This window comes from Botryllus schlosseri, chromosome 6 (assembly GCF_051294905.1).
Source record: "Botryllus schlosseri isolate E-star chromosome 6, Bs_hap1, whole genome shotgun sequence".
Lineage (NCBI taxonomy): Eukaryota > Metazoa > Chordata > Ascidiacea > Stolidobranchia > Styelidae > Botryllus > Botryllus schlosseri.
Genome location: NC_137241.1, coordinates 15,683,437 through 15,702,977, shown reverse-complemented (window position 1 = coordinate 15,702,977; position 19,541 = coordinate 15,683,437). Strand labels below are relative to the sequence as shown.

At 41.4% G+C, this 19,541-nt stretch overlaps 1 protein-coding gene across 3 annotated transcripts; it reads right to left on the bottom strand.

Annotated features, from left to right (window-relative positions):
• Positions 1 to 666: 666 nt before the first annotated feature.
• Positions 667 to 19,134, bottom strand: LOC145441151 (uncharacterized). Of its 3 annotated transcripts, XR_013915752.1 has the most exons (17): positions 18,596 to 19,131; positions 17,344 to 17,405; positions 17,146 to 17,216; positions 15,379 to 15,502; positions 15,202 to 15,309; positions 12,161 to 12,264; positions 11,982 to 12,102; positions 10,731 to 10,880; positions 10,502 to 10,667; positions 10,342 to 10,445; positions 9,334 to 9,478; positions 8,226 to 8,371; positions 5,180 to 5,893; positions 4,922 to 5,108; positions 3,592 to 3,638; positions 1,517 to 2,820; positions 667 to 1,406 (listed from the first exon to the last, which is right to left on the bottom strand). XR_013915752.1 is itself a non-coding variant. In XM_080318951.1 (16 exons), the coding sequence occupies exons 1-16, from the start codon at positions 18,654 to 18,656 to the stop codon at positions 1,972 to 1,974; spliced, it is 3,135 nt and encodes a 1,044-aa protein (XP_080175077.1). In that variant the 5' UTR covers positions 18,657 to 19,134; the 3' UTR covers positions 667 to 1,971. The 3 variants fall into 3 exon arrangements, 2 of the variants coding, with proteins under 2 accessions (XP_080175077.1, XP_080175076.1); XM_080318951.1 differs by having other exon boundaries at positions 667 to 2,820; positions 4,922 to 5,084; positions 18,596 to 19,134; XM_080318950.1 differs by having other exon boundaries at positions 667 to 2,820.
• Between the last annotated feature and the right edge of the window lie 407 nt (positions 19,135 to 19,541).

Sequence of the window (19,541 nt, the reverse complement as noted above, 5' to 3'; positions counted from 1 at the left end):
TCCTCTTTTTTGACTTTTTTAAAGTGTCCACGGAGGACGCCCAAATGTCCTCTTTTTTGAAAATTGTAGTTTAATATAGGGTAAAATTCGGCTGAAATATAGGAAATCAGTACTCAATAACGTTCCGACGGGTAATTCGGGATTTGAGCCGGAAAGATGACGTTTTTTTAGTTAACCGACCAAGAAGTGGGAAATATTTACCATTTTTCAGGCTTTTCCTCCGGTATTGCAAGTCTGAAAATTTGAAAAAGTGTCCTCTTTTCAGATTTTAAAAATATGGTAACCCTATGTTTGCGTGAAATCGATAACTTGATAAAGGTTTCTTCAATTTGCAAATCTCATACCAAAGACATTCTAAGAGCAAGACGCGGATTTTAAACTCATGGGATGGTGGAACTCTCCCGGCCGTACGCAGCAGAAGTAATCGAATTTGATCCGAGAATAGCAAGAAAGTTGAACTACCCTGCCACAGTACATAAAATGGATAGACGTTCCGTTTGAAGTATGCATGGGATTTTTCCACCCAGTCAAAGCTACGTCCGGCAGTGTAAGTGCCCAAGTTCACCTGGGCAGCAAAAGGGTGGCCGCACTTTCATTTGTTCCTGCATTTCGCAATCTTACATATTGCGATAGTTACGCCCCTTTCGTAAAATCATCACAATCCAAGCATATATTGATAAACTTTCTTATCCACAAGAAGCACCATGACGAGTATAGAAATTAGTGAACTTTACACGTAAATATACGGTACAGGAGTAGAAGACCATTTACACATAAGCGACAGAAGATGATTGCGCGAGATTCGTACTAACTCTTCATAAATACAAGTTGACACAAAACCGACGCAATAATACTGCGAGAGACGAGACGTTACAAAAGTAGACCAGCATATATACTTGTTCGTAGCGAGTGTTGGCACCGACTCGATAAAATTGATGCATCGCAGCAAACCAGTTAGGAAGACATAATAGCTATGTTAAAAATGCAATATAGGCGACCAGGCCAGGCCAACAAAAAATCGACCGGACGACTCTTTGTTCTTTATAGCAAAAATAGGATACAGAAGACGCGTGCACAGTAGCGATTAGAAAAGGTGGACGCCTCCAAAGCGTACTCGATATGATCGTACAGCCCCGTGTTTCTTTTCTGAATGGGTTTGTAACTTGAACGAGTGGGCTGGCGGCTTGCGCGTTCGTAAAATGTCTCGAAAAAACGCAAGAAAGTAAACGCATGCTTCAAACGATAAGGAGACCAAAAAGTGGTGGTGACAGGTGGGGCTGGGCAGAATGATTACAGGCCTAGAATCCGAATAGAGTATTGATTGCAATGATTGGAGTGGATCAGCGAGAGTAGATTTTTTACATGCTCTCACGCCTAGAGCAATATTTTATCAGGGAAAATATAGTCTCAATACTTTATTGTAACCGTTGGAGCATCGGCTGGCCGTAACGCGGTATTGAAAAATATGTGGCTATAGTAATTCAAGGAATGACATTTCCGGCAAGTAACGATCGACCCCCAACAATGTTCACATCAGTTTTGGTCCATAAATGATTTGGGATGACTAGTAATCGGTATCGTTTTCCTTGAAGTCGTTATAAAGATCGACATTCGAACTTTTTCAGCGATTATTACGGGCATGAAATTAGTTACTAGACTCGAAGCCCAATACGCGACTCGGCATCGATTTTCAGGCACTTGATTTTGCCCAGCCCCACCAACATCACATTGCTCCACCTTGCACGCAAGTTCGCTTTGCCGATTCTCAACCACGAACGAGCACAGATTTCCAGGCTACGTTTTCCGGGCGCAGCAAATTAGCAACACAGCTACAACAATGTAGATTAAGCATCCCCGGACAACGATTCGGCAGTAACACTGGCGCTTTACCGCACGTCAGTTACCAAAATACGGAATAGGACGTACATTTGGGTTTCGTTATAAAACGCAGTAATGTCGTCATTAAAGCTTTCACAAAACCATGCTCTCCTCCGTCTGCACGGCCGTAGTAACACTGCGCCTGCGATCGTACGGCGCCGCGAACACCTGCGTCTGCAACTGCGAGTGCATGCCGTACCTCCTCAACATCGAAGAGTCGGCGTTAACGCCGGCGGACAGCAGACGGTTGATTTCAGAATCGTGATGACGCGTGGCCGCAAAATTCAACACGCTTACATTCGGCGGCGGAAAAGGCGAGTACTTTAAATTACCTGGGTTGCTTCGCGCTAGGTTATCAGGATGCGAAGCGAGCGACCTGGAATTAGTAATAGCAGCGTCTAGCTCGACTGTGTTCCATGAGCGCGACTTATCTGATTTAGTAGTCGAAATCAGTGGCAAAACTAGTTTGGCGTCTGCGCTTTTTTTCCTGGCACCCCGCCGTTCGCTCGGACCAAAGCGTTGCGACAGGGAAGCTGCGCTTTTCGATTTTTTCATGGACGACCCGTCATCAGTAATACGACGCGCATGCTTTCTATTACGCCCGGATTGCGGATTCGCGTCCAGTTGCGAAAGCACGGCGGCTGTCACGATTTCTTCCCTGCTCATACGCCTGCTTCGGAGATTGGTGGCTGGCGGGTCGAGGATACCGTTTTCCAAAACCGCCCGTTGAAACGGCGAAGTTCGCGTGTTCTCGACAGCGCCGTCGACGTCTTTGGCGTTTGTTATTTCTCCGGCGCGCCTGCGCGCTGCGTGGTAGCCGTCTTTCCTGGGACGCGTTCGGCCGAATGTAGACTGTAGATCGCCGGTACTTTTGCTATTTGCGCCGCCTATCGTACGCTTTTTCCTTTTGCCTCGCGATTTGGGCATGGTAGGACGAGAGAGCTGTCAAGGAAAAACGAAGGAACGTGATTTCGATTCTTTCGAAGACGACATAGCATGCAAACACTAACTACACACCCGAACGCACGAATATCAAAAAGCTACACATTGCACCAATACCGCAATGACACCAGAGTTTGGGAGAGGCTAACTTGAACTAATTAATGAGGGCAACTATTTGAAACTATTAAGCAGCCAAGCCCTAGTAATACAGAAGAAATGTTGAAACTTTCTACTCGAAGACGCAGAGATTCCCGAGACGTGGCAAAACACTTCGAGAGAAGTAGAAGTTATAACAAGTAGTAGATTCAATAAGTAGATTTGATCGAGTGATCCCATGCTTCTAGTAGCTGTTGTTGTTTAGTATAGGCCTACATGGTGTTTCTCAATCTATGGTCATTTAGAACCAGGACGATATCGCTTATTGGCAGTTAATCGTAGACAGCCGTTTTAGGAATCGCAGGGTGCTAAGCAAAATGATTAACGACATCTTAAAAGGGAGCAATTTTCAAGTTACCGTCATACCGGGGTTGTTTTGCCAAGTCGTTGTGGCAAGTTCCCCCATGAAAATGATGCAAACATACCCAAAAACTACTTTCAACTTCACAAAATTCAAAGTGTAAAAGTATATAGACGTTAAGTAGAAGTTGTCAAAAACACAGGACGCAAGATGAATGACTACGTACACTGCAAAATCAGCTCCGTTGCCACCAGATGGTATTAGTTCTACACTAGTTCTAGAACAAGACAACACAACAGCTACTCACCACCCACCTCTACTCCTGCCATTGCATTAATGTCCGTCCCAATATCTTCCTCTTCTGGAATTGAAGATTTGAAATCATAGCAAATCAAGGCAACCAAATCAAGACAACCTTATTTCATGGAGTAAGAAAGAAACAATATCCTCTTGGGCAGAGGGCTGAGACAGTGAAGATATCAGACATCACCTGATCTTGATATTTACATCTTTTATACCAGTGTACACTGCAGTGCACTCAGCATTGGATGAATATTGGCAAATGATGCTGTTTCGTTACTGTAAGTGTAAATTACCGTACCGCCGCAAGTTTATAGCAGCGAGTTCTTACAATTCTCAAAGGAAGGCGAATCCAATATGAGTCAAAACTGGCAATAACTGCCGAATCCATTTTCAGAGATCCAAATCAAATCGTGTGCGATTAAGTCAGCCATTGAAACTATAGCGTGAAACGTATTTGGCAGAAACCATTACCCTCATAAAACTAGCACATTCGAATCACACCTAAAACATTTTCATGAAATGTACCATTCCACACTCGATCTGTCACTGTGGTACCGAGCTCACGTGTCTTCACACCTTAAAACCTTATGCGTAACTTTGACAATGTAACATGCACTAACTCACCATTGCACTTTCTTAACAGGATCAAGTAGTCACAGATAAGCAATATTAGATAGTTATCAGCCGATATTTAGAGGTAACTGTGTCTTACAAACCAAGTCGGTTCAGTTATGGTAAGTATGCGTAAGGGCGCGAGAAAAAAAAGCAATGACGAGTACCGTCGATATCACAGGGATAAAAAATGTAGTGGAATAGTACACTTCGCGAAAATCTTTCAGCTGCAGTTCGAATATGGTGGATTTTTAAGGATAACGGCTGATGCAAAATGTTTTTGACTCAATTAACTTCAATTTGAGACATCATATTTAGAGTTGCCGACAAGATAGCGTAATGGTGAAGCGGCCGGCTTCTTGATTGGTGGGTCGTAGGTTCGATCCCCGGCCAGATCAGACCAAAGACTTGATTAGTAACACTGGTATCCATTACTTCGCTGCTTGGCGCTCATGCATTACCGGGATAGCATGGAGGGGTGATGCAAGACTCAGAAAGCCTTACAAGCCTATATCTGCACCTTCCTTGTCCAGCGGCATATGCAGATCATGGACACATGGTATGCAAATACACAGATCGTGTGTATGTCATATCGTGAGTCGGTGTATATGCCGCAAAAACATCAAGGCACTACGTCCTTTTGTTTCCTTAAAGGACAATCCCGGCGGATTATCCAAACAGGGATCGACCAAACTAAACATCAACACACTTTGACAAAAAGCAACCAACCCCGGTCGTCCGTCGGAACGTTATCGTAGTAGCTCATAGGCCGCGGCACCGACGGCGTCCGCCGCGTGAACTGCGCCAAAGAGCTCCCGGTGTCACTGGGCGTACTAACAACCGGCGAGCTGGCCTGGCTCGCGTTATCGATCGTGTCCAGAGCGGCGGACAACTGAGAAAATGACAGGGTTTTCGTCTGGAAAGAGAACACGCTATTCGCACACGGCTACCAACAGCACGAATTCAATTACGAATTCCCTTACATACCTTCAACGTCCCACCCGATGTGACTTTGAGTAAATCCGAGCTCTGGGATTTTTTACGCGCCATCGTTTGCGAGAACTGCGAATGATATTGATTCGCGACAGTGCCGTGATCACGGTCGCGCCTGCCCGATTTTGGTTGTAATGTGTTGAGGGAATCTTTGGTTCTGCTTTTACCATTAGACGGAATATTCCATTTTGGGACAACCTTGCTAGTCGGCGAGTAGTTGGCGCCGTCTGTGCTGGGCGTATCGTAACTGGAAGACGACACCCGTCCCAGTATCGACGGGTAAAAAGGCCCGTCCGTATGTTTCTGAGAGGGGTTCGACCGTTTTTCGTGCGATTTTGAATTGTTCGAGTTGGTGGAATGCGTGGAAAGTGTATGCACTGTACTGTCAGAGTCCACGTTTTTACCCAGTGCCTCGCCGGCTTTGAGTTTCTCTTTCTGCCTCTCGAAGACAAGTCTGCCGTTAGATTTTGTCTCGCGACGCGGCGTCTCTTCCTGCTGTGCATCAGCCGACAAATTGTTGTTGGCCTCGGGAGACGCGGTTTTGACGGCCCGTTTCACTTGATCTCGACTTTCGGCGTTGCCAGGAGATAGTTTCGTAGCGGTGGGCGATTTGCCAGGCTCCTTCCGTTTGGTCTTTGCGATTTTGTCGGATTCTCTCGAAAGGGGAGACCCGCGAATTTGTCCCTGGTCCTTCGCGGCAGTTGCCTCCTGAATGCGGGTAAAAAAGTCTGGGTGACTCAAGCGCCTTCGATAACGAGCAGAGGCGATACCGATAACCTCGACATGTTCGGTTGATATTCAAAAGATGTGGCATCTAGCTTAAGGCGAAATTCAAAGACTTCAGAGTTCAGAGCATTAATTTTAACAGCTTTACAGTCATGGCTAATCTTGGACATGAAATAAACTAGAAAGACTGCATCTGGACATTTGTAAGCTGTAAGAAATACATCATAGTTCTCTGGCTTCCAGCTACCATGTCGTGATGGAACAAAAATTACTGCTATCTTTTACTTCTAATGGCGATATCGATATTGCTTTCAAAGCGTGATATCGATTTGATATTGTCGTTGTCGATGAACCAATATTAATCGGTCGGGCTCTAATGACAGGAACTTCGGCTTTTTTGGAACTCGAGTAAAGAGGTTATGTTTTTTGACCGACTTCCACTTCGACTCGAATAGCTTTTTAGGCAAAACCAGACACTCTTTACAATTTGAATTCCGAAAAGTATGACAAAGTTTTGGGACGGATTTGTATCGCTCTCACAAGTGAAATTGTCGAAAGAACGTAGCAAAACAGCGGAAAGGAACCATGGCAATAGATATCTAGTAAGCACTTCTGTCACAAAATCAATAAACGTAAACCTGAAGCGACTACTGTGTGCGTTCAAGGTCTTGAGAAGAACTGCAATGCCCCCGTTAATGACAGGACCAGATTAAATCGCTATCAAACTATGCTGAGCCTTCTAGGATAAAAATTGGCGCTTCTTTGTTTTACGCTCAATAAAAAACCAGTGTTCCCCATGACACCGATAAATGTTTCCCATGAACATGTCAACATTCATAATAATCAAAATAAATTGTTTTACGTCTTTATCATGGTTTGGGGAGACGGATAACATAGTTGGGGGATATTAGAGTCAACATTAAAGCTGGAGTTTATATTTAAAAGCCGTGACTTTGTCTTTTTACTCCAAAAGTCCCACACTAATTCATTGAAGCCACTACTTTTGGATTAACCAAATTTAAAGCACAGCACTAATGAAATGCATTCAACTAGGCAAGCAAGGCGTGGAAGATATACTACTCCATCCCAGACATTCAGGGAAGAGTAATCTCAGTGAAACGTCGCACCGAACGACGTCGGGTGCATCAATTATTCAGCGTGTTATCATTAGCGAGAATGGAATTTCTTCTGAATCCAAATAATCGGATCTGATCTAAACCCGATCCCTCCCGACATTTAATTACGATTGCGAGTAACAGAATAAGCACCAAGTTCGGACTCGACTAAACTAAAAAAAAATCATCACACACGTCAAACAGTATCAGTATCGGGCGAACACGATGAATATTTCCGTTTACGGTGTAAAGATGGATCGTCGGAAGCGAACACGTTGAATATTTCCGTTTACGGTGTAAAGATGGATCGCCCGATGCGAACAAGTTGAATATTTCCATTTACGGTGTAAAGAGGGATCGTCGGAAGCGAACACGTTGAATATCTCGGTTTACGGTGTAAAGAGGGATCGTCGGAAGCGAACACGTTGAATATTTCCGTTTACGGTGTAAAGAAGGATCGTCGGAAGCGAATTATTCAGCGTGTTATCATTAGCGAGAATGGAATTTCTTCTGAATCCAAGTAATCGGATCTGATCTAAACCCGATCCCTCCCGACATTTAATTACGATTGCGAGTAACAGAATAAGCACCAAGTTCGGACTCGACTAAACTAAAAAAAAATCATCACACACGTCAAACAGTATCAGTAAAGACTAGGGATGGTCAAAATTGAGTGCCAGACTGATTAATATTCCGAAACGAGCATTAAAGGGGCACAGCACTCTAAAAATGATAAGGTCTCAAATTGAAGGGCAAAACGTAAGAAAAATTTTGGCCGAAGCCGTTTTCTTCAGAACGCCATCGTAATGAAGCTGTAATGTATTGAAATTTCCACAGATGCATCACGCTCCAGCAGTCACGCAGAGATCGAACTTGATATAGTTGTCAGCCGCATAGGGCTTTTTGACCATGGTATAATTGAAATCAATTGTAACTGAAATACCGTATCGTTCCCATGAGTATTTGTGAAAATGTTTTGGATACTGTGAGATTTCCAATCAAGGTTGCAAGGCTTCCATGCTGGGACGAAATAATAAAAACAATATTTTTCTTTGTGCGAAGAGCCTGTAACTTCGCTACTCGAATAAGCCCGATTGTTACTACTCGACTCGAGTCATTACTTGACTTGGATCTGAGCACTGGTTGTGTCTCACATTGTCTCACGACAACAACAGCATCGCTTTTGTCGTTAATATCACCTTGATTTCGGGAAGTTTCGTCACGGACTCGGCACCGTTGGAGACCGGCGTTTTCTGGACAGAACTTTTTCCACGTTTCACTTTCTCTCTTTTCGCCTTGACGCTGCCTTTTCTTCTGAAATCGGGCAGGAGCTTCTCGATGTCCACTGCAAAACGAGAAACTTTCCAAACATCCACGACCAGCATTTCGCAATTGGACAACAGTAACGCGGCAACCAGATTGCCATAACTACTTGAACTTTAAAGATTTACTTGGTGAATTTGACGTCTTGGGTGACAAAATGCATCTTATGTGAAATGCTAGTTCATTTTCAAGTAAATTTCAGTAATCCTCCATCGCCACAAAGACAACAATACGCGAGTAGAATATGTGGTAGCTCAATAAAAGCATGCAGGCATCAGATACGGACAGAGAAGTGATTTTGGTAGAAAGAATAGAAAGATTCTAGAAACCTATCTGATGATTAACATAATGGTCACTAAACAACTGGAGTGTATCAACGAATAAAGATGACAAAGACCGACAAACAAGATACAATATTTTAAATCATGGAACATTTTCTCATTTACTTCGATTTACTATCTTGAATAGTGGAACATAGCTATGTGAGAAGTTCATATTCAATAAAAAATAGAAAAATCGTATAAGATCGTAATCCTGACCATTTCCAAATCATAATGCAGTAATGCTCTCGGTACACAAAAGAGCATTGTACTTTACTTGCCACAAGAGAACAAACAAGCAATCAAACTCAAAGAAGCAAATTACAGCGTGATTGAATTGACTCTTGACAAGAGTAGTCGGAAATTGAAAAAGAAGATGGGGTCAATCGATGAATAATCAGGCTTTTCCAGAAATCAATTTTGCAGTCCCGATACAGCTTACGCATGCCATGACAATATAGGAAGTAGTACTTCTACCTACAATATACATACAGTGAACACAAAACTAACCTGAAGTTGAATTACGAGTATATAAATTTATTCGTCACCAAGTTTTATCACCTTCAGATTTGATAAGAGAGTAGGCAGTATCGATAGCCTAACAATCACATGTAATTTTTTATAAAACCGAAGCACGGGGTCCGGAAAAGCAGTAAATACCTACCGGCGTGCCTAGCAAACTCTGGGACCTTGGCCTGGCCGGCATCACTGTTGGGGATGAATGCTCCAAACGGTAATTTGGGATTTTCCATGTCATGTGCTTTTGGGGGTAGATCCATACGGAATCTTCGTAATTCTATCATGCAGCTCTAGAAATTGAATTTATTGATTGGTATTATAGTGCATTAAATACTGCAGGCCATCTGAATGCCATCAGCAGACATGGTAAGTAACAAGGCACTTGAATAACCCATGTTTCTACTTCAACTACAAATGATCGATTTTAATTACCAACTATCCTTGATTTTAAACATTTTGCTGTTCTTGAACAATTCCAAGCCAGATGAGAATTGTACTTAGGAAGAGCATAACTCAAAATTTTGGTTAAGAGTACTCATTTTGACCGAATTGTGGCAAATATTATAATAACAAGTTCAGTGGTAATAGGAACCCGTACGAGTCGGCCTTATCTATGGGATTTGAGCAGCAGTTTCCGAGCTAGTATTATTCAGTTAAACAACATTAATGGATCATTTTATTTATACCACAAATACAAAATTGAAATAATATCACGACATGGGAATTGAATAGTACAATATATTAACAAAACGGCACATCGAAAACCCGATTGATACACACAGCTGTATTTGTATCTAGATAAATTTCACGAATATGTCCCTAAATTACTCCTCATATTTGCGTTTGTCAATCATACCCGCTGTGGGAATTTCAAACATTAGAAAATGGGCTTGCATGTATCTACTAAGAAAATGGTTTCCGAAACACATAAGGACTATATGCATGTTTATTGCTTTAAAACATAGTTTAAGTGCTATGAAATTCTCTTCTCCAATGTTGAAAGGATGCATAAATGTGTAATTTGAGCACCCAGGGGAAAAGTCTAGGGACTTCTATTGTCAACAAACTGTCTTCAACACAATTACCTGATGACATAACACCAAGACACACTTAGTCATAATGACTGGAAAATACTATTTCTATTCACAGATACCTTGAGATGTTCTACGATATCGTCATCGTGTGCACCGAAATCCTTGACTAGTTGCTCTTGCAGAAACGAAACAATGCCATCCATATCTTGAGACTTTAAATACGCTGAAACACGCACCGCGTCATATAGTCTGTCGTGTAGTGTCATAAAATTAATTTACCTTTATGGTACTTCAACGTTGCATAGGACATAGCTACTAAAAGTTTTTCGCCTTCAAGAACATATATATCCCAAAGACGCAGGGTTAAGGAAAAGGGAGATCTATCTAAAAAACACTGAAAGAACCACTTCATCGTGTATAAACTTGCAAAAACTTCGTTTTCGTCCTGAAAAAGACAAAACCCAGAAGTGACGACAATGCAGATGCGACATAAAAACTAACGACTTACCAAATGCCTTTTCAACTTTGGCATCAACTTTTTCAGAACGCGATCGTGATGCTCTTGAAAGCGTATTAGCTTCGGAAAGCCCGGGATGAAGAAGCCATGCATCTTGTGCCTTTCGCCGTAAAGTAGCGAATGCAAAGCCCAAAACGCTTCCTGAAACAACAATTCAATACGTTGCTTCAAGCAGTCAATTACAACAAATCGCTTCCACGCTAACCCAAACCCAAGCCCAGAGTCATCTTGTGAGTCCAAAACGCATGCACAGCTACATGATAAGATTAAAAATAAAATACATTCTAGCATGTCCGAGGTACAGTAAGCAGTAGGCATCGGATAAGCCGTTTAAAGCTTAGCAGGGATCATCATCTAACACTAATAATAGCTTGATGGCCGGCTAGGAAGCATTAAAACATCAAATGCACAACACTAATCATGGGAAGCTCGTGGTTGTGTTTCAGATTCAGACAACAATCTGTGAATGGTCAAATTGAATAGCGTTCGAGCAGTTGATCAACCATTTATCATCGCAGCATAACTAGCCACTTTACTTTGTAAGACAATTCATCGGAAAGGCACTCCACAAAGGTCAGAAACATGTGATGTCACAATGCATGATGGTACAAATATTCTTGTAGCATTGAAATGCGATGACTAACGAAGTGCATCAGAGATGAGGAAGAAAACACAGACGATCGAGGAATGATGGATCACACTACAACAGATTTTGTAAAAGTGAAAGTAATATGATTAATTATTGCTGAGAAAGTTTATTGGAATTCTTGTGAGAGGTGGGAAATTCACCACCCCTCGTCGTAACTCATTATCAAATTTTCGTAGCGAGCAATGGTGGGGATAATAAGTTCACTTCCAATCAGATATAGTCGCATTACAAATGCATTGATAGCGAGAAATAGTTTCAGGATTTGAGTACTTATCAAAATCTGCAACCATGGTACTCAGTTCGAAACTAAGCCTAGACTTGATCAAACAAACAGAGTTGAAAAACGATACTGTCCAAACCCACTCCCTACACGCCAGACACAAATCTTCCGTCGATAAACAGTGTAACATGCTGCAACAGGTTTAAAACAGGAAATTTGCAAGAAGTCCCTAAATAGCTCAACTCCAGTCAGGATCTACGCATCCGCACACATGCAAGACTTATCGATTAAAAACGGTCATACAAAGTTGATGCGAAAATAAAAACCGCAAGCTCGCGACAGAATAACACCACAGAAGCTCAAAATGTCCAACCTCTTCACTCATATACATGAGCAGAAGGGCAGCGATTTGACTCATCCCTTGGCAATATCCCACTTCTGTATTATACATAGAATAGGCGGCGAGCACATGGAACAACTCGCGTTGTTTAATACTAAAAAAAGAACAAAGTCAGTACACCAACAATCTGAAAGCTCAAGCTCAACCCCAACCTGTATCGTTTGCGAAACATTTCGTGGTCCCGATAAGTGCGATTCACGTCAAGGTCGATTTGTCTGATATCGGTGGAATGACCGTGCGCACGTGTTTTCATTTCCTGCCACACGAGGAAGAATGCATCACTCCGGCAATGAGAGCGACGTTATGACTCATGCTCGACAAATAATCAATGAGGGTACCCACAAAGAGACCATATTCACAATATTGAATATTCATTCACGCCCGCTTACAAAAGCAGTTGATAAACAACCACGATACACGAGTGCAAACATGCATCAATGGATTAGAAAACGTAAATATATGCATGGAGTGTGAAATACTGAAAGTGTGCAAGTGTACCTTGTTAAGATACCTTGAAACAACAGCTGGCTTGCACTGTACAGAATCACACATACAAATGGGTATGGTGACGTACTTGTAAGAAGTTGCATTACAACCACTCATGATCAGATATAGTCAGTACACAAGTACTTCTACTTTTTCAGAGTAATCAAGTAGCTTTTGCCAACTTGTGATTTACTCAAGTGGTTATGTTTGTAGACTTCTTCCACTTGTACTTGAACAGTTTGTCAGCAAAATTAATTACTATTTCAAACTTGTATTTCGAAAATTGGAAGTGGTTTAGGGATAGTTTGCATCACTTTTATGAGTGAAAATGCAATGAGAAGCACATTAAATACTTGGAATAGTCACTCTATCACAGGGGTCACCAACTCAAAACATGTCGCCGTCCACTTTTCAAAATTCTTATAAAGGCCGCAGGCCGCAAGAACTCAATATCGAGACAAAATAGGTCTCGCAGTAGACCAACCACGTTTTAAATATTTACGTCAGTACAACGCTGTGCTCTCTAACGTGGACGATGGCCATAGTTAGCCCAAAAGAAGTGATATTTTATTCAATAAGTACAAATACAGTAACAAATATCATGATCACAAACTTCGTTTTACTTTGGACTATGAGCTGCGCACGATACCTGACAGGGCATTTCAGCGACTAAGGAATCGATATTGTGGCTAGCAAGACACCTTACTAGCTGAAAGACTATCTCCTCCCGGGGCCTACAATACTTAGGCCCCGCTCCTCCTAAAGTTTGATCGTCTATAGTGGGGACGCCCCAAGCCCGGGTTTCTGAGCGTCTCAGTCTTGGCAATGTCTGGGCCACTGGACGTCAAGGCAATATGCCCGATTGCCCATTCATATCAGCCGAATTTCTCTCGCCATTGTCATAGCCGAAGCTGTTTCAGCTGGTGAGGAATAGTGATGTTGAACAGGCGCGTAGCCAGCCGAAAAATAAGGGGGGGGTTTGAAATAAAAGGGGGGGGTTTCGATTTTTCCCGAATTTAGTAACGTAGCATTGACTCATTAGGGTTAAGTACATGCGATGCGTAAATAACGATTATACAACATCCCCGTGTTGGCGATTATAGGCGTAAGATAAGCTTTTCGACGAGTCCGGAAGTGCTGTTAATTAGCGACTCCCTGATCTGTCGTGAACAATGAAATACGCACGCGTCGAACATTTGAATACGCGCGCTTATCAACGCGCTGAACAATTAAATTCGCGCGCTTGTCAAAGCGTCCAACAATTAAATATACGCCCGCTCATCAATGCGTCTTGCGTTTTACGTAGCCTCGGTGACGATTTAGGCAAGTAAAAATGTACGAGTTTTTATGGAATATGTGCTATAATGACGCCGATTTCAGGTGGTTCAAACCTTTACCTCTTATAACTCAAGCCTACTGGACTATAGCTGAAGACTAGTGGAAATCAATTACGCATGTACGCACGCGTCGAACATGATTGCGGACATTCGATGTCATTCAGCTACGAGATGTAACTCTTTAATCACAATCGCTAATCAGCATATACTTAATAGCATTTTATCCAAGCCATCGAGAAATAGGAGCCGAAGCATGGTAGGCCCGAGACGCGGTAGTTAGGCTAGCGATATCTTTAGTACGAGGCCTATTCCAGATGCGATTGTGTAGGCCTACGAAGATATCGTGCACACCAAGCCAATGCAGATGTGATTGTGAAGGCCAGCGACGATATCGTGCGCCGCGGGCCTATTGCAGATGTGATTATTCAAGCCAGCGGAATTAGGCTTGTTGGAGACGCGGTAAATCAGGCTAGTAATGATTGCCGAACGCGCGACAATGAATGACCTGATTTCGCCAATCATCTCAGCGGGAGATCGTGTCGCGTTACACTGTGCAGTGCAATGCGCACAGACGAATCTCGCTAATTTGCAACCTTTCGTTAATTGGCCGCGCCTTTCGTTAATTCGCTGCGCACAATACTGATAATATGACTTATTGAATTGCAAACGAGTATTAGCGTCAGAGCGGTCATTTAAAAAGAGCAAGGTTTCGCGTTAAAGGAGGGGGTTTCGCGTTTCTAAAGGAGGGGGTTTCGACCCCCGAACCCCCCCCCCCCCTGGCTACGCGCCTGATGTTGAACACAGGCGAATAGTTTATTTTTAAACAACAATAATATTTTGAAACTGAAATCGAATGCAACATTTCAAAATGCTTCCCTGGGCGTCCTCCAAAAAATCTCAAATCAGATCGCGGGCAGCAAAATATAACTTTATGCGTGACGGACCCCTGCTCTATCACGTTAACAGAATATATACACAAATATTCTACATACATACTTATGCTTTAGTCGCAAAGATACATCTTGCAATTCGGAAGTAGTCACCTCAGATTAACTGCTTGAAGTATGCAATATCTCTGTCTACCAAATCTAATTTTTGAAACTATTTACTTGAGTAGGCTAGCCTTCACACCTTTCCTTTTCTACATCCACTTGAAGTGATTTAAACATATCTTAGGAATTGCTACTTCTGCTTGTAATTGAGTAGAATTTTACGGTGTTACTTTTACTTGAGTACAACCATGACCACTTTGCTCATAATGTTTTAAGGAAGGAAGAACTCAGAAACAAGGGGAATTCATTCTACTTAGGCTAACTTGGTCACAGAATATGACTAACAGTGCTAAAGAGGAAAACGGCAATGTGACATACTTCATATACTGCCGGCATGTTTTCCATGTATTGATAGACTTGAAGAAGTAATTTCCAAACATCTCCTCTCATGCTTTGCGGTATTCCCTTATACACGCGGCTGTGGAGCTACACCCGAAAAGGTGCAAAAGTTTTAGCAAGAGACAACATCGATTCATATGGCAATTTTGAACTGACTTTGTCCGTCCCGCAATACTTGTCCCAGTGCCGCACCATTTTCAGCCATTTTGTTCGGCGCTTCACTTCGTTTTGTTTCCGTCTGTCTTCTTCTTGTTTGGGAACAGGGCTGGGCTCTGCCTTGCTGTTTGATCGAAAAGATATCATCAGCTTCCCTTGGCTGACAGTGAGAGTACAGCCGGAAATGCAACACATGATTACAAGACACATCTAGTTACATGATCAACTGACCCAGTGACCCCTAGCCACACACTAACGGGTGTGAACAGGCAGTAAATTGACCATGTGTTTCCTTAAATCTTACATTGTAAAATATAAAACGAAAAATAAAAGGGAGATTGGAAAAATAGGATTAGGATAGTGGTCAATACTTTTAGTCACTACTTGCGACCTCACAAGTAGTAATTGTGAGTTGTCATGCAAAGAGATTTCAAGGATTGGACACTGGATTCATAACTCTACGCATAGTCGATCATCAATTGAAATGATTCGGTTGATATAACACTGCCAGCAACCAATCAAAGAGTCGAGGACAAAAATAAACTACGTCCTGTGGTTACTAGCCTACATTCTGGGCTGATTTAGATTTTTGAAAGTTCAGCGGTCCACAAGCCGTAAAGGTTGAGAACCACTGGTGGTGATAACTAATAACTCTGGCAACTAGGGCAGGAAAGGTATTATTATTACAAATTACAGACACATTCGCAACAAAAATTGGCTTATTATCATTATTATCTTCCATTCTTCATCGTCGTATTCTGTTTTGAAATTTGATATTCAACTACATTCAGTCAAAAAATCCCATTATCCAAATCGCCTTCTGGCTAAAAACACTACATAAAAATGATCAAATTGTAGTGACAAATACATTCATCCAGATTACATCATAGTCTATATATGACATCATCTTTATCAAATAGATGACAGTCATGAGACATCGGGCTCCTTTCAACCACTTGAAATGTCAAAATCTTTTCAATTGGCCGGCAAATCGAACATTGTACTTGAAATACAGCACCCAGTCTACTGCTAACATTCAGTAATATTGTAAGGATATCAGTGTTGTCACAAAAGTTCACATAACTAGGACAGAGAACATATTACAAACAAACCATTTATATTGATTGTGGATGCTCCTGCAAAAATTCAGTGAATCAATATTACTTATCTGGTCACCCAAGAATGTTCATTCCACACTTTACCAACAATGGCACGTGGAACACAAATTAAAAAGACTGATTAACACATTAATAAAAAGCAGATATCTTGCCACACTTGTGAGGGAAAGGGATTTGGATATGTACGGGAGATAACAAAGTGGTCTTGCAGCATTCAAATCAGTCGCCTCATAATGAAAATAACGACACAACCAGCTTCCAAATTAAAGATATAGAAATCAGTTCTCAGTTCTGATGTTTTTCTTAAACGAGAAAATATGCTTTTAATACGAATAGGGTCTGAATATACTTTTTTTTGTAAATAAAATGCAACTAATGTAATTGTGTACACAAAACCAACAGGAACGGAGATAAAAAAGTACAAGTAGTGCGAAAATTCGGTCAAAGGGTTAGAATTAAGTAGCAGTAATAGAGCTACTATGCCGATAGGTGTTGATGAGGCATCAATTTTTCTAAATTTGGTATCATGCATTTCGAGGGTAGCTATGCTATCGAGTTCCGAGGCATTAGTGTCAAGTCCAAAAAGAGTGACCAATATGTGGAAAATAGTCACGTATAATATCCAAGCGCAGCAGGAATCTTTACTTACAGGACAAACCCATATTGATCAGTGAATTCAGCGTCTCCGAGAATGTCTGATTCATCGTCGCAGCCAATACCCTGAAAATAGTTTAGTTAAAACAGAAAATTATAAATGTAACATTTATCGTCGATAAGGTAAGCCTCAAAGAGTATTTACGACAAGAAAAGTCATCATATGTATGTCGTACAATATTCGAATACAAACCTTGACGTATCTGTTCACGATATTCTGCCTTTCCTGTGAAACTTTTCCAGTTTCCGAGGTATCTGACAAAGAGAAGTAAAATTAGACAAATTTATATCGACTCAACTCATGATAACTTGACGAGTATATTGTGCGGCTACCAGCCATATAAAGAGCAATATTTTTCATCCAGTTTAATATATACTTAAATTTTAGATTCCTTATTTCAGGCACAAGACCATTGGTTTTCAAGAGCAGCTTCTATAACGGAATATATATATATTCATCAGCCATTTTGTGATTCAGTAAACGTAGATAAATCGCCACGCATTATCTAAAGAATATACGGTAACACATTCCCAAGAAGCTCAGAAATCATAGTCGCTTTACAGTCAGCAGAACTTTTTATAACTTCAAGTCTATAAAACTTTCGAATCTGTGTTTATGGCTGTTGGACATAAGCTTGAACATGAAAAGGTTGACCATTTCCCATTAGTGAGACGCATATGATGCACATTGACTGATAATATAAACTTATTGTGATGTAGCACTTTGATCGAGAACCAGGCATCCATAATGCTGAGTAACTTTATCTCGTTTAGCTTGTAATCAGCAAGTAGCAATGTTGCAAATCCCATTCTTTATTGATGGTCTAGAACAGTGGTTCTCAACCTTTTTTAGACACGCCCCCCTTTATGATAGTGAAAAATTTCGCGCCCCCATTATCGTCATGTCACAAAACCCCAACAGATTGTTGGATCACATGGAAGGTTATGACAGTTGATTAGAGAATTAAAAAATGGGAAATTCGGTCTATATATAGAGTAACACGCGTGAATTGAAGGTAAATCACGCAGAGCGCGAATTTTATTTTTCAGTTGACGGCTTCTTCGCGCCCCCCTCAGATGCTTTCACGCCCCCCAGGTTGAGAACCACTGGTCTAGAAATATTATCGTCAAACATAATACAGCAATCCTTGCGCACTTGGGACGGGAAGAATTGCAACGACTTTGTCATAACTGTCCCTTTAATCCTTTCTTACTGAAATATTAACTATTGAATATTGACATTTCAAGTAAAGGGTGCGGCTTGCAAGTACTTAGAGGCTGTGTAATATCTTGGGAAAAGTTAGGGCAACCACAGCTAAAAATGAGAACTTCCCCCAATTATTCAATATTTGGGAAGTGACGGATTTCTAAGCAACCGATATCAATCTGATTATCCAAAGTCCAAAAATGATTTTCTCATTGTAACCACATTTCACTAGACTCACCTGACCCAGATTGCATGCCATTCCCAGAGGCAACATTACTAACTTCCTCAACTTCTCCCATTGAATCTGAACCCTGTTGTTCAGCTTCTGATGGTGGATACAGTTCACAAAGCAGTTGGTCAGAACCTCTTTTCAGAACACGCGAAGGACAGCCTCCTTACATCAATGGAATTCGCAGTCACGAGATGATGTGAACTTGTGGCATTCAAGACATTAATTTCAAAAATAGATTAGAAAAGTCTGCAAAAAACAGAGGTGAACTTCGAGCTGAAAAAATCTTTTTAATAACACCGGATTCTGTGATATGCAAAAAATTAGATCATTAAACGATCTGCATCACAAATCGATTGAAGCTCATAAGTGGTTTTCTCTGAAATTATTATGAAATATGCATCCTGTCACTATAATAACTATTGTAATTTTATGCCACACTATGTGACAACTGCAGTGGCATAGGAGCCTTAAGGTTAGAGCAAGCAGTCTGTTAGTAGGTGTTATCATAATGGAGATGTAAGGTGTGGCATGTGCTGGGTAAGAAAGTTAAACTAGACCCCATTTATATATTACACTGCACATTTTCACACATTGACAGTAAGTATTGTCGTGCAGCAGAAACGGCTCTTTCACATATATAAATATAAAAATAGGCTATTATTTGTCACACTGCCAATAAAGAAGGAAATGATATATATAAGAAGCTTGCACTCCCTTGCAGTATGGACTAGGAGACGAGGAGCCGTGAGGCGAGGCCTTAAGAGTCAGTTGCCAACCTGTTATAGAGTGTTTGGTGCAAACTATATACCGTAGTTAATTACGTGGATATATTATTATTATATCAAATCACAGGCATACACATGGAGTAACTATCCAGAATATATATGACAAGGAATTAATGTGATATGTCTGAGTCTGAGACAGAGACAGCGAAGCTCAGCTACAGGACGAC